We start from the raw sequence: 15,807 nt of genomic DNA, 5'->3' as shown, positions 1-15,807 counted from the left end.
GGAGCCGTCCCCCAGTACCCGTAGACTCGGATGCCCGCGCTCTGCTCACCTCCCGTTTGGCAGGTATCCCACCACCGTTGTGCCCACCACCAGGAGGCTAATCCCCGTGAAAGCAAGAGCTATCCTGTAACGAGAAGACAAGTTACAACACAGCAGACAAATCTGTGCCCCGAGTACAGAACTGGACGTGCGAAAATGGAAGTGGGCATCACGAAAACTCCCCGCAAGATCTGATCACCTGGACCCAGACAGGAGTCTGGGTCCCTAGAAACGCGGCCAGGCCTATCAGAACCAGAGGGCGTTCTGCTTCCAGAGTGGCAGGACACCACGGATTTGGCGTTCAGCCGACACCCTCTCCGCAGGCAGTGGCAGCAGCCAGAAGGATGGGACGGTCTACTGATGGCTGTGCCGCCCTCAGGCACCTGCTGCCCTGTGGTCTTACCCTTCCCTTTGGCTTAAAACCCTGGCAGAAGCCCAGCTTCGCTGTGAAGCAATAGGAAGTAGGGCCCGAAGGTACCAGCAGCCGGCAAGACATACTCAGAATAGCACGTGGTACAGAAACACTGGGAGATCAATACTGCCTCTGTCCTGGAGAGGAAGCTGCAGGAACAGCATCAGCCAGGCCCGGGGAGGGGTGGCCAGAAGAACATCGTGTTCCCCGTCCCTGTGTTTATTAGTCAGTCCAGACAAGCAATTTGTCTTTGAGAAACCCAGCTACGTCTGATACGCAGACAATCCGAGGGCCCTTAAAGGACGAGCCCCGGTGCAGCCTTCCGAGAGCCAGATGGCCTGGCCGGGGACAGAACGGTACTGTCCTCCTCTCTAAAGCGGGAGAGCGAAGCGGAGGGGCCGGGGGCATGGGCGGGCAGATCAGGCGTTGGGCTAGGCCCTGCCTCACCTGAGGGGCAGGAGGAAGCAGTACCGAATCAGCACTCCTAAGCCCCAGAGCACCGTGAGCCGAAGGCTGATGTACTGGAAGTTATAATTGGTCCTGCTCAGCAAGTTCCAGGACTCCAACTCCTCTGCCGAGAACCTCTTTGTCACCTCATCGTCCATAATGGTCTCCACCCCTTTCCGGCAGAAGTAGAAAATGTCAGAGAGCTCAAACTCGAGAGTGTTGTCCAGAGCCTTACTGCTACCACTCCGGCGAATTTCTTTGATCTCTTCTTCTAGTGACGTGGGATCTTTTGCAATGATTCCTGCAAGGGAACAGCCCGGTCAAGCGGCCCGCTGGGAGAAAGCACGCTGGGAATGCTCGGGGTGCTCACCAGTGGGGAGTGGGGGCGGGGCGAAAGCACGCAGGCACGTAGTTCCGGGGGGCCGCTGGGGAGGGGGACGGAGACCCCGTCTTACCGTTGGTGTAGGGCTTGTAGAGCTGGTGGTTCTTCTCCTTGGCTCCTCGCTGCATCCTCAAGGTCGCCCACTGCGGAGGGAAGAGCCACACACCGCGATGAGCCCCCTTCTCGCTCGGGGGCACCTCCACTTCCGTTCCGTGCCAGCCTCAAGCCTGGTCCCCCGAGAGCGGACTGCGGCCGAGAGTGCACTGGTTCTGAAAGGAAACTCGGAGCCCTCTCCTCCTAGAGCACACCCGTCCCAGATAACCTGGACCGAAAGCCATGTCCCCGGCGGGCACGAGCTGGGAACTAGGGCTGGGCTGAGCTGCTCGGGCCTCGCCGCTCATGGCCTCCTGGGTCCTTAAAGGAGCCAACAGTCCACGGACCTCAGGGGTTCCTTCGTTTCTGCCAAACAGCAGCGCTTCACCAACAGCAAAACCAAGCACGTTTTAAGCTTCTGCCCGCCACCTGGTGCTGCCTGCCTCCCAAATTATTCCAAGAAAGCAACAATTGTAGTTTTCGAGTCGATAAAGGATTTAAATAATATATATGTCTGGACTGCCCATTCACCCTCTGAGTAACCTCTAACAGGAGACCCCACAAACTTGACACAGAAAGCCTGAGAGTAGCTTAGTGTTTAAAAAAACAAAAAGGTGTTTAAAAAACAGTATTTGGAGATAAAAAAACAAAAACAAAAACAAAACTAGGTTCAAATCCCAAGTTTGACAGTTATGCTGTGTCTCTCAAGCAACTCATTCCAACACTCTGGATGCTGGTCTTCTCAATCCACAAAACAGGACGATGGTCCTTCAACGTCCTACTTCACGAGGATCCAATGAGACCATATGTGACAGAACTCGGGAAACGGCAAACCCCCCGAATTGTCCTCAGTACCACTGAAATAATATGGGCTCCAGGAAAGTGAGGCTCTTCCTAGATCCTCCGTTCCTTCATTAAGATCCTTTCAGCTGTCTTAAGAGAGCCAGAGGCTGGGTCCCTCCTGCTCTCACATGCTGAGAGGCGAACACACGAGCTCCCGTCCACCCTCCTGCAATGTGGTACCGCAGAACACAAAGTTATGACCGCAGTGAGTCAAGGAAGCAGAACGGACATTTTAAAAGGTGTGTTTTCAAACTTCTGTTTCCACAGGTCTGCAAGGTAGAAAAGAACCCCGTCATTCCATGACGCAGCAGGATCCACACGGCACACAGCCTCTGGTGAGATTCTGCTGGCAGAGCCTGAAGTATTAGCAAGGCAGCAGAGCCAGAAGCAGGACACGAGCTTAATCAGCCATCTGACCTCATCTGGAAATTTCTTCAAACACCACTGTCTAGAGAAAACAGAGCTTACAGAGTCACCAAGTTAAAGGTCTAAGGCAGGAAAACTCACACAGCCCATTTCAGGTAGCTAACCCTTGATGGCTTCTGGCACAGGTGATTTCCTTCTAGAAGAAAATGTAAACCTAGCTCCTACAATGGAGGAAGATGAATTCCATCTGGGAATGCCATCGAGGGAAGAGGTGGCTAAGGGGCGAGAGAGCTTACAACAAGCCTGGCACACCAGACCTGAGGGTTGTCCGTTCTGGCCAGGACTCTGCACTGGAGCTGCAAAGCACAGAGCCAGAGAAGCTTGGTTCTGTACTGACACTTCTGATACTTGGATCCAGTTTTGTTTTTTTTTTTTTTTTTTAAGATTTTTAGAAATTTCATGTAATGTCTGAAACATTTATATTAACATATTTCCATACATATTTCCATACAAATACAAATATAAGATTTTTAGAAATTTCATGTAATGTCTGAAACATTTATGTTAACATATTTCCATACAAATAACCCAATGAAAGTTTACTATTAGTTGTTTTGTTTGTTTTTTTATACTGCAGGTTCTTATTAGGCATCAATTTTATACACATCAGTGTATACATGTCAATCCCAATCGCCCAATTCAGCACACCACCATCCCCACCCCACCGCAGTTTTCCCCCCTTGGTGTCCGTATGTCCATTCTCTACATCTGTGTCTCAACTTCTGCCCTGCAAACTGGCTCATCTGTACCATTTTTCTAGGTTCCACATACATGCATTAATATACGATATTTGTTTTTCTCTTTCTGACTTACTTCACTCTGTATGACAGTCTCTAGATCCATCCACGTCTCAACAAATGACTCAATTTCGTTCCTTTTTATGGCTGAGTAATATTCCATTGTATATATGTACCACACCTTCTTTATCCATTCGTCTGTTGATGGGCATTTAGGTTGCTTCCATGACCTGGCTATTGTAAATAGTGCTGCAATGAACATTCGGGTGCATGTGTCTTTTTGAATTACGGTTTTCTCTGGGTATATGCCCAGTAGTGGGATTGCTGGGTCATATGGTAATTCTATTTTTAGTTTTTTAAGGAACCTCCATATTGTTCTCCATAGTGGCTGTATCAATTTACATTCCCACCAACAGTACAAGAGGTTTCCCTTTTCTCCACACCCTCTCCAGCATTTGTTGTTTGTAGGTTTTCTGATGATGCCCATTCTAACAGGGGTGAGGTGATACCTCATTGTAGTTTTGATTTGCATTTCTCTAATAATTAGTGATGTTGAGCATCTTTTCATGTGCTTCGTGGCCGTCTGGATGTCTTCTTTGGAGAAATGTCTATTTAGGTCTTCTGCCCACTTTTGGATTGGGGTGTTTGTTTCTTTAATATTGAGCTGAATGAGCTGCTTATATATTTTGGAGATTAATCCTTTGTCCGTTGATTCATTTGCAAATACTTTCTCCCATTCTGAGGGTTGTCTTTTCGTCTTGTTTATGGTTTCCTTTGCTGTGCAAAAGCTTTGAAGTTTCATTAGGTCCCACTTGTTTATTTTTGTTTTTATTTCCATTACTCTAGGAGGTGGATCAAAAAAGATCTTGCTGTGATTTATGTCAAAGAGTGTTCTTCCTATGTTTTCCTCTAAGAGTTTTGTAGTGTCCAGTCTTATATTTAGGTCTCTAATCCATTTTGAGTTTATTTTTGTGTATGGTGTTAGGGAGTATTCTAATTTCATTCTTTTACATGTAGCTGTCCAGTTTACCCAGCACCACTTATTGAAGAGACTGTCTTTTCTCCATTGTATATCTTTGCCTCCTTTGTCATAGATTAGTAGACCATAGGTGCGTGGGTTAATCTCTGGGCTTTCTATCTTGTTCCATTGATCTATGTTTCTGTTTTTGTGCCAGTACCATGTTGTCTTGATTACTGTAGCTTTGTAGTATAATCTGAAGTCAGGGAGTCTGATTCCTCCGGCTCCATTTTTTTCCCTCAAGACTGCTATGGCTATTCGGGGTCTTTTGTGTCTCCGTACAAAGTTTAAGATGATTTGTTCTAGCTCCGTAAAAAATGCCATTGGTAATTTGATAGGGATTGCATTGAATCTGTAGATGGCTTTGGGTAGTATAGTCATTTTCACAATGTTGATTCTTCCAATCCAAGAACATGGTATATCTCTCCATCTGTTGGTATCATCTTTAATTTCTTTCATCAGTGTCTTATAGTTTTCTGCATACAGGTCTTTTGTCTCCCTAGGTAGGTTTATTCCTAGGTATTTTATTCTTTTTGTTGCAATGGTAAATGGGAGCGTTTCCATAATTTCTCTTTCAGATTTTTCATCATTAGTGTATAGGAATGCAAGAGATTTCTGTGCATTAATTTTGTATCCTGCAACTTTACCATATTCATTAATTAGCTCTAGCAGTTTTCTGGTGGCAGTTTTAGGATTCTCTATGTATAGTATCATGTCATCTGCAAACAGTGACAGTTTTACTCCTTCTTTTCCAATTTGTATTCCTTTTATTTCTTTTTCTTCTCTGATTGCCGTGGCTAGGACTTCCAGAACTATGCTGAATAATAGTGGTGAGAGTGGACATCCTTGTCTCGTTCCTGATCTTAGAGGAAATGCTTTCAGTTTTTCACCATTGAGAATGATGTTGGCTGTGGGTTTGTCATATATGGCCTTTATTATGTTGAGGTAGGTTCCCTCTATGCCCACTTTCTGGAGAGTTTTTATCAGAAATGGGTGTTGAATTTTGTCAAAAGCTTTTTCTGCATCTATTGAGATGATCATATGGTTTTTATTCTTCAATTTGTTAATATGGTGTATCACACTGATTGATTTGCGTATATTGAAGAATCCTTGCATCCCTGGGATAAATCCCACTTGATCGTGGTGTATGATCCTTTTAACGTGTTGTTGGATTCTGTTTGCTAGTATTTTGTTGAGGATTTTTGCATCTATATTCATCAGGGATATTGGTCTGTAATTTTCTTTTTTTGTAGTGTCTTTGTCTGGTTTTGGTTATCAGGGTGATGTTGGCCTCATAGAATGAGTTTGGGAGTGTTCCTTCCTCTGCAATTTTTTGGAAGAGTTTGAGAAGGATGGGTGTTAGCTCTTCTCTAAATGTTTGATAGAATTCACCTGTGAAGCCATCTGGTCCTGGACTTTTGTTTTTTGGAAGATTTTTAATCACAGTTTCAATTTCATTACTTGTGATTGGTCTGTTCATATTTTCTGTTTCTTCCTGGTTCAGTCTTGGAAGGTTATACCTTTCTAAGAATTTGTCCATTTCTTCCAGGTTGTCCATTTTATTGGCATAAAGTTGCTTGTAGTAGTCTCTTAGGATGCTTTGTATTTCTGCGGTGTCTGTTGTAACTTCTCCTTTTTCATTTCTGATTTTATTGATTTGAGTCCTCTCCCTCTTTTTCTTGATGAGTCTGGCTAATGGCTTATCAATTTTGTTTATCTTCTCAAAGAACCAACTTTTAGTTTTATTGATCTTTGCTATTGTTTTCTTTGTTTCTATTTCATTTATTTCTGCTCTGATCTTTATGATTTCTTTCCTTCTGCTAACTTTGGGTTTTGTTTGTTCTTCTTTCTCTAGTTTCTTTAGGTGTAAGGTTAGATTGTTTACTTGAGATTTTTCTTGTTTCTTTAGGTAGGCTTGTATAGCTATAAACTTCCCTCTTAGAACTGCTTTTGCTGCATCCCATAGGTTTTGGGTCGTCGTGTTTTCATTGTCATCTGTCTCTAGGTATTTTTTGATTTCCTCTTTGATTTCTTCAGTGACCTCTTGGTTATTTAGTAACGTATTGTTTAGCCTCCATGTGTTTGTCTTTTTTACGTTTTTTTCCGTGTAATTCATTTCTAATCTCATAGCGTTGTGGTCAGAAAAGATGCTTGATATGATTTCAATTTTCTTAAATTTACTGAGGCTTGATTTGTGACCCAAGATGTGATCTATCCTGGAGAATGTTCCGTGTGCACTTGAGAAGAACGTGTAATCTGCTGTTTTTGGATGGAATGTCCTATATATATCAATTAAATCTATCTGGTCTATTGTGTCATTTAAAGCTTCTGTTTCCTTATTTATTTTCATTTTGGATGATCTGTCCATTGGTGTAAGTGAGGTGTTAAAGTCCCCCACTATGATTGTGTTACTGTCGATTTCCTCTTTTAGAGCTGTTAGCAGTTGCCTTATGTATTGAGGTGCTCCTATGTTGGGTGCATATATATTTATAATTGTTATATCTTCTTCTTGGATTGATCCCTGGATCATTATGTAGTGTCCTTCCTTGTCTCTTGTAACATTCTTTATTTTAAAGTCTATTTTATCTGATATGAGTATAGCTACTCCAGCTTTCTTTTGATTTCCATTTGCATGGAATATCTTTTTCCATCCCCTCACTTTCAGTCTGTATGTGTCCCTAGGTCTAAAGTGGGTCTCTTGTAGACAGCATATATATGGGTCTTGTTTTTGTATCCATTCAGCCAGTCTATGTCTTTTGGTTGGGGCATTTAATCCATTCACGTTTAAGGTAATTATCGATATGTATGTTCCTATGACCATTTTCTTAATTGTTTTGGGTTTGTTTTTGTAGGTCCTTTTCTTCTCTTGTGTTTCCCCACTTAGAGAAGTTCCTTTAGCATTTGTTGTAGAGCTGGTTTGGTGGTGCTGAATTCTCTTAGCTTTTGCTTGTCTGTAAAGCTTTTGATTTCTCCATCAAATCTAAATGAGATCCTTGCCGGGTAGAGTAATCTTGGTTGTAGGTTCTTCCCTTTCATCACTTTAAGTATATCACGCCACTCCCTTCTGGCTTGCAGAGTTTCTGCTGAGAAATCAGCTGTTAACCTTATGGGAGTTCCCTTGTATGTTATTTGTCGTTTTTCCCTTGCTGCTGCCTTCAATAATTTTTCTTTGTCTTTAATTTTTGCCACTTTGATTACTATGTGTCTCGGCGTGTTTCTCCTTGGGTTTATCCTGTATGGGACTCTCTGCGCTTCCTGGACTTGGGTGGTTATTTCCTTTCCCATGTTAGGGAAGTTTTCGACTATAATCTCTTCAAATATTTCCTCTGGTCCTTTCTCTCTCTCTTCTCCTTCTGGGACCCCTATAATGCGAATGTTGTTGCGTTTAATGTTGTCCCAGATGTCTCTTAGGCTGTCTTCATTTATTTTCATTCTTTTTTCTTTAGTCTGTTCCGCAGCAGTGAATTCCACCATTCTGTCTTCCAGGTCACTTATCCGTTCTTCTGCCTCAGTTATTCTGCTGTTGATTCCTTCTAGTGTAGTTTTCATTTCAGTTATTGTATTGGTCATCTCTGTTTGTTTGTTCTTTAATTCTTCTAGGTCTTTGTTAATCATTTCTTGCATCTTCTCAATCTTTGCCTCCATTCTTATTCCGAGGTCCTGGATCATCTTCACTATCATCATTCTGAATTCTTTTTCTGGAAGGTTGCCTATCTCCACTTCATTTAGTTGTTTTTCTGGGGTTTTTTCTTGTTCCTTCATCTGGTACATAGCCCTCTGCCTTTTCATCTTCTCTATCTTTCTGTAACTGTGGTTTTTGGTCCACAGGCTGCAGGATTGTAGTTTTTCTTGCTTCTGCTGTCTGCCCTCTCTTGGATGCAGTTTTATCGGGCAGGGAGCACCTGCCTTCAGGCCGCTGGAGCACTAGGACTGACCGTCTGTGAGGACTGCCTCACGACGGAATGTGCAGGAAGGCTGTGGTTTCTGTTTTAACTGGAAAGGTGCTGGTTTCATGAGATTCCAGTCCCCTAGCTCTGTCATACACATCCTCCTGCCCTCCCGCTTTGTACTTTAGCTTTACTTTTCCAAACTTCAGGCACATCACAAAATGTCTCTGCGTTGAGGAGAGAACTGTCCAAGGTCAGCAGAGCAGGGGAAGAGCGCCAGGCGGGGCCGCCAGGAGCCAGCGCTCGCGACGGGCTGCTTCGCCTTGCTGCGGTGACTCACGGGAGGGCGACGGAGCCTGCGGCACTGACAGCTACGCACCTGGCTTCTCCGGCTTCACTTCAAGGAGCACCACGTCCAGACGCCCAGAATAAAAGCGAGAGCTCCAGGTTCAGAGGTCATTTCCCCACAAGCCCCCTCCCTTCCCTTGATCCGGGATGTTCAGGACCAGATTACTTAATTATTCCCTTTTCAGCATCTCCCAGACAGAGACTGTTAGGGGCAAGGATAATGCCGCACTCGAGCTAACAGTAAACCCAACACAGCCCTCGCAGGTGAACAGCGCAGGCCCAGCCCCGAGAGGTGTGGGCGGCGCCACGGTGCATCTTTGCTGCTTGCTCACTCTGTTGAGCACTGTGGGTTAGGGACCGAGCACATGGGGAAGGCCTGACAGTCTCTGCAGCACTCATCTCAGCGGAGACCCGCCCCTCTTCTCAGCCAGCCTCCACCGCGCTTCGCACGACCACACCAGAGACACCCAAAGAACCAGACCCCAGAGGCCAGGCTCCCAGCACCTGTTACCGTCCGCTGCCCAGGCAGCGACGACATCTCTCCCTGCTTCAGCGGGAATCTCTCAGTAGCTACTGTCAAATCAACAATCCTGACTGCACAGCAGCGTCAACCTCACGTTTCCAATCACCTGCTGGTCGTGACCGCGTGCAAGTCCCCCCATCCTCACACCCAGCCTGAGAGTGAGAGGCAGCCGCACACACCCGACCCCAACGTGCTCCCCTCCGTCCGGCCCTCCTCCCACGGTCCCCAAGCTTCCCCGCCCGAGAAGGGTCCTCCCTGGATGCCAGTGTCAGGCCACCCCTTTGTCCACCCGCTGCTTCTCCTACCTACAGCTCTCTCCCCCGCCTTCCTCGCTCCAAGCCATCTGGACACGCGCTCCCGTCTCACCATGCAACAGCTGGATTTATAGGCCACCTCATCCCCTCCAGGCACCCAAAGGCTCTTCTCTTCTGAACTAGGTACTGTCTCTAAACCAGACTGCACTTTCTCGCCTCTACCCACTGCACTTCTAGAAGGCTTTCTCCCTTTTAAGATCCAGTTCAAAGGCCACATCTTACATGAAATGCTACCTACCCAATTCCTGCAGTCTCAGTTCGTCTCCGCCTGTGTATTTTAACTGGCGTCACATTCTGAATTAGTTCTGTATGCAGATATCTGTCTTTCCTACTAAACTATAACTGCCTCGAGGGGCAGGAGCCAGAACCCACCCATACCTGCGGTCCAGCAGAATCCGACCAAGCGCCCTGCACTTCGCAGGCAGTCGATAAGGGCTGCATTTAATTCACCAGCTCCCAATATTTCTCTTCATCAAGGTCTCCGTATGAAAGACAGACCTGAACCTAAAACCACTTCCTAGCACCCTCCCCGCCATAATCCCACTCTCTTCTCCTTCAGTTCGGCCTTTAAGCTACTCCCGGTGATGCTGGGACAGGGGGCGGGGGTACGGACCGCACCCATGTGAAGGAGGCATTACTGCTCCCACTCCCTGGAGGATGACGTAGATTGCAGGGTCTGAGGACTTCGGTCAAGTTTCAGAGTTGGTAAAGAACCCTCAAAAAAGTCACGCCTATCCCACCACGATCCCGCGACCTGTTCAGTCTCTTCAACCTCCTCACAACCATCACTGGTTTCCAACCCATTCCGCTGTGAAGCTTAACGTCACTTATTACAGCTGGCCCATCTTCTCTGACCTGACCTGATCAACCCCCTTCACATCAGGCAAGAAAACTCAAGTCGTTGTTTTTTTTTTCTTTCATCTTTCTCCTTTATACCCAGGCTTTCTTCTCTCCTCTTCCAAATCATTCTCAACTCAGTTGGAAGTCCACTCCTAGGAATTCTACCCGAAACAATACCATCATCGCTGTACAGAGGGTACATCTGAAGCACAAACACTAAGATAACTAAAGTACTTTAAGTAACACGCTGCCCTCCGCACACGACCGTCTCCCGCAACTCAGCATTAAAAGGACCTGCACTGAGCTGTCTTCCAGGAGGAAAGACCTGGAGGACCTGCCCACGCACACATACCCCCTTGGCAGGTACCCCAAGGTTCCTTTATATGGGGAGATGAGCTGATCGTGGGAAACCATTTGTCAAGCTGCGCCGACCCAGGTCCCCCCAAAGCAAGGTATGTGTACTGCATGGACTACCAGACATCCAGCTTGAATCATCTTTATGAAGATTATCTACTAAACTGTAAAACCGGCTTATAAGATCCCAAAAGAAAATGTAGACATAAAATTAAACGTACATGCCATTAACACAGCCATAAAATATTGCCAAGACTGAAAGGAAACAAAAAAATTTTTAAGGTGTTGTCAGCTGTGAGACATGAATGAATGTTTAAAATTCTTTACTATTACATTATTTGTCTGGTCATCTACTGCTGTGTAACAAACCAGCCCATAATACTGGCTTAAAATACCACCACCATTTATTCTGCTCATGAATCTGCAAACTGCACAGGGTCCGGCATCGGCTGGGTGTCAGCTGATGCTGGTTGTCACAGCTCCCCTGGGACTGGGAGCTGGAACACCTATACGGGGCCTAGGCTTCCTCACAAAGTGGCAGCCGGGCTCCAGGGGCAAGTATCCAGAGGCAGACGGAAGTTATACTGTCACTTCTAACCTAACCTCACACGTCACACAGCGTCATGGCCACCACATTCTATATGTTAGAAACGAGTCACCAAGGCAGATCCCCAACTCAAGAGGAGGGCAATCAGACTCCACCTTTTGATGGTAGATGTTAGAATCACTTGGGGAGCTTTTTAAAAATGCTCACCCAAACCAATTAAATCAGAATTTCTGGGGAGATTCTAGTGCTCCCAAACAAGTATTTTTTAAACACTCCCCAGGTGATTCAGATGTGTAGTTAGGAAGAGACCCACGGAATTAAGATGATATCTGAGCTTCCTTCCAACTGCAAAATTACATATAGTACCCCAGTTTAGGAAGGGATGACGAGGATAAAAAAGGCAAAATAAAGGTCTCGTCTTTATTAAAAAGCACCCACAAGTATAGGTGTATTTTATTTTATTTTATTTTTTTAAATTTATTTATTTTTTATTTTTGGCTGTGTTGGGTCTTCGTTGCTGCGCGCAGGCTTTTCTCGGGTTGTGGCGAGCGGGGGCTACTCTTCGTCGCGGTGTGTGGGCTTCTCATTGCGGTGGCTTCTCTTGTTGCGGAGCTCTAGGCGTGCGGGCTTCAGTAGTTGTGGCACACGGGCTCAGTAGTTGTGGCTCGTGGGCTCTAGAGCGCATGCTCAGTAGTTGTGGCGCACGGGCTTAGTTGCTCTGCGGCAACTAAGGGCCTCCCTGGTGGCGCAGTGGTTAAGAATCCGCCTGACAATGCAGGGGACACGGGTTTGAGCCCTGGTCCGGGAAGATCCCACATGCTGCCAAGCGGCTAAGCCCATACGCCACGACTGCTGAGCCTGCACTCTGGAGCCCGCGAGCCACAACTGCTGAGGCCCACACGCCTACAGCCCGTGCTCCACCACGGGGGAAGCCACTGCAATGGGAAGCCCGCGCACTGCAGCAAAGAGTAGCCCCCGCTCACCGCAGCTGGAGGGAGCCCACGCTCAGCAACGAACGCAGCCAAAAATAAATAAATTAATTAATTAAAAAGGAAAAAAAAAAGATTACCTGTCCCATGGATTGGCCCAAAAATATATAATTATAATCGACATTAAAAGCCACAAGAATGTACATCTGAAAAACACAGTCAATAGTAATAAGGATTTACTTGGCTATGAACTTTAAAATACTAATTTGAGGGGACATTTTCAAAATGGAATGCATATGGATTCTAGGTCTTTTGTTCCACCCAAAGTGATCCAAATTTTAAAAATTTAGCTACTACCAAAGAACTCTGGTCTGATTACTCCTATTTTTATGTTTTAAGAATAAGTACTTCCATAGGTCTATGAATTAATCACTTGCTTATAAACTTGAATAAAAGCTAGACATCACTCACTGTTGTCTCCTAGAAGTTTATCAGCTGTTCTACTCACTCTATACTGATGTACGTTTTTCAGTGGCAAACGGGCATGGGTAGTTACGTGGTTCACAGGAACCCTGGGTTCTACTGAAGATTTTCGGGGACTGAAGTTTAAGAAAATTACATTTCCTGATTAATTAAAACAAACACTAAAGACTGACGAGATTACTACTTCTCAAACTTTACTGTGCACCTGGGGCTCGCTGGAATGCTGATCCTAATTCAGTGGGTCTGGAGGGGGCCTGTGACCTGCATTTCTAACCAGTCTTGGGTGACACTCAGCTGCTGGTCTCAGAGCACTCTCTGAGTAGCAAGACAACCCCAGAGACCGTAGGTAGGGCTCAGAAATCTTACGGTTGAACGTAAGTACTTAAGTACAAGCGCACCACAGCAGCATTACGGACAGCAGCCGGAAGGTGAAAATGGCCCATCAATGGATGAATGGATAAGCGGATTATGGTACAGACACACAGTGGAATATTACTTGGCCATAAAAACCAAAGTACTGAAACATGTTACAAAGTTATGCTACATGAAAGGAGCCAGTCACAAAAGAGCACACTTTATATAATTCCATGAAAATGAAATATCCAGAATAGGTCAAGCCAGAGCCAGAACACAGATTCACGGTTGTCAGAGCCAGGGGAGGGAAAAAAGGAGGGCAAGTGCTTAATGAGTATGGGGCCTCCTTCCAGAGAGGTGAGAGTGTGGTGGAGCTACACAGAGGTGGTGACCATGCAATACTGCAACTACCGCAAACCCGGCAAACTGTTCCCTTTAAATGGTTACCTTTATGTTCTGTCAATTTCACCTCAATTTTTTTAATGTGAAAAAAAGTCATATTCTTATATAAAATACCAAAACTCAAGATTCAGTAATATACCTAAAAATATTTCCTGCTGTAATGTAGCATTTCATACAGCTCACTTCATCTTCCAGAGTCACTATTTCTTCACTGGTTAAATCTATCACTGATAGATACCCTGGGCCACTGCAGAATTACAGGGAACCAAAGGAAAACGAGTGAGACTATTCTGAACCATAAGATACTATCTGAACAAATATAACTGCGTTGTGTTTCCTATTATGGTCTCAGCCGTGGAAAAGATGAACCTGAAGATCTGGTGACTACTGAAAACAGATCCTGCTAATAAATCACATCTCTGAAGAGACAGTTAAAAGGCTTGTGGCAGAGATCAACTTCCAGGAAATATCACTTCTCACTCATTTCCTTCCCACTGTGACCAGTTCTGTTCAGCGGTATAACGACTTAAGTTCTGACATATGTTAAGAAATATACTCTTCTCCTCCTCCTCTATCTTTCAGAAAATAGAAAAATTCATCAAATGCCCTTTTCTGTTACTTCTTTTTGTCTGAAGTGCAAGAACGTATTTAAGATAAACATTTGAAAGAGAGAAAAGACTCTCCCATACTTATCAGTCAGGGAATATGCCAGCAGCAGCTTTGAGTTGCAGTATCTGTTACATCACTGTCCGGCAGTGATTTTTTCTTTAATTCTAAGTCCCTCCGTTTGAAATAAACAGGCAAGGTGTGGGGTCATGGAATAGGTGCCTTTGCTCAGACAGACCAAACACACAAGTCCCTTAGCTCAAAAGGAAGACTGCTGAAGGCTTTCACAAGCTCACGTTTAGTTATTCTTTCTACTCAAACTGCCACTTCCTTCCCATTCTCCCAACTTTCTCCACATCCAGCAGCGAGTTCACAATTAACCAGACAAGAACAACTCTTTTTGCTAATGGCACTTCCTCCCTCCTCTGTGAAGCAACCGTCTGTAAACAGCACACTCACCGCAAAGATCTTTAACAAAGTTTTCATGTAGAGCTTTCGGATGCCAAAGGAGACCCCGAAAACGGCGGGGACGATGATGAAAACCAGGAGGAGGGTGAAGAGGACGGTCAGGGAGATGCCCAGGAGGCTGACAATCAGGCTGTCGAAAGGCAGCAACAGGAACATGGTGGAGGATGCAGGCCAGGCCAGCGCCCTCCTCCCCACGAACAAAGCTCGGCCTCAGATGGTCCTCTCCGACAGCACCGGCCTGGGGAGGGGCACCAACTCCATTCCCAAGTTCACGTCACTCGACGGCCGGAACAGAGAGCCTGGGAGTAGGATGAGAGCAGAAGGGGGCCCCCGAGGCGGCCAGCCCTCCCCAGAAGAGACGGGCTGCAGGGGTGGACGGGGCAGGGTCAGTCTTCAGTGCCAGCATCCGAGGCCAGGCAGAGTGTCTGGGCGAGTGAGCGGCGAGGGCGCGATCTGGGCTCTGCTACTCTCGCGCTGCTTCCAGAAGTTTTACTTTTTCTCCTGTCCAAGAGCATTTAGCAGATAAATCTCTCCTGAGGATGTGTCATTGCCAGAAGTACCAAGAAGAGTTCAACTTGGTGCCAGAAAATTCCTGATAACTCCAGTGGAGGAGGGTGACTGCTGGCACTTCCCACAGAAGGCTAGCGAACGTGAATATGTGGAAATTAAATAACTGTTTTCCTTAAAACTCCTTCATAAGCTGAAAATTGCGTCCATCGTAGAGCGTTCACACCCGGCCCCGTGCTTGCTCTGGGGAGGCTCCGGGCGCACTGCTCCCAGGACCCTCCTCTCTGGAGAGCTAGAGGCCGCGCCGGGAGGCCGCAGGTGCTGGCACAGCACACCTCATGCTGCCTGCGGTGCGTGGAATTCCAGACGCGTCTGGCGCTGGTTTCCTCTGGATACTTTTCTCCCTAAGGCCCCCTTCTCAGCGGTGACCCGGGTTCTTGGCAAGAAGCTGCTCACATGCTGCCGAAGCTGGAGGTGGAGACAGAAACACCATCCGTCACACAAACACAAAGCAAGGGGAGAGACATCACGATGCTCTGGGGTGGGGCCCGGTGCGTTTTAGGGTCAGCCTAGAGCCTGTGCCGCTCTCACAACGTCAAGGTCAAAGGGACCGCGCAGAGCCGCAGGCGGCAGACGCGCGTGCGGAGGAGAACCACAGATGTTTCACACAGTTTTCAACCCCGATGAAACGATGACCTGTGGCCGCTCAAACTTTTCTAATAGATAATGTATGCATATTTGGGGTTAGTAGAGGCAAACTATTACGTATAGACTGGACGGACTACAAGGTCCTGCTGTAGAGCACAGGGAACTATATTCAATGTCCTGGGATAAACCATGGTGGAAAA

At 46.2% G+C, this 15,807-nt stretch overlaps 1 protein-coding gene across 4 annotated transcripts in view; it reads right to left on the bottom strand.

Annotated features, from left to right (window-relative positions):
- Positions 1-15,807, bottom strand: part of GPAT4 (glycerol-3-phosphate acyltransferase 4) — a 36,824-nt gene that overhangs the window by 9,634 nt on the left and 11,383 nt on the right. For all 4 annotated transcript variants that reach the window (XM_068532018.1, XM_068532017.1, XM_068532020.1 and 1 more), the window contains 4 exons: positions 14,444-15,427; positions 1,354-1,423; positions 899-1,199; positions 50-124 (listed from right to left, as the gene is read on the bottom strand). In XM_068532018.1, the coding sequence (XP_068388119.1) occupies positions 50-124; positions 899-1,199; positions 1,354-1,423; positions 14,444-14,608 (611 nt within the window). In that variant the 5' untranslated portion in view covers positions 14,609-15,427. The remainder of the gene's footprint in view (positions 1-49; positions 125-898; positions 1,200-1,353; positions 1,424-14,443; positions 15,428-15,807) is intronic.

This window comes from Eschrichtius robustus, chromosome 21, assembly GCF_028021215.1.
Source record: "Eschrichtius robustus isolate mEscRob2 chromosome 21, mEscRob2.pri, whole genome shotgun sequence".
Lineage (NCBI taxonomy): Eukaryota > Metazoa > Chordata > Mammalia > Artiodactyla > Eschrichtiidae > Eschrichtius > Eschrichtius robustus.
This window is presented reverse-complemented; position numbering and strand designations above follow the sequence as displayed.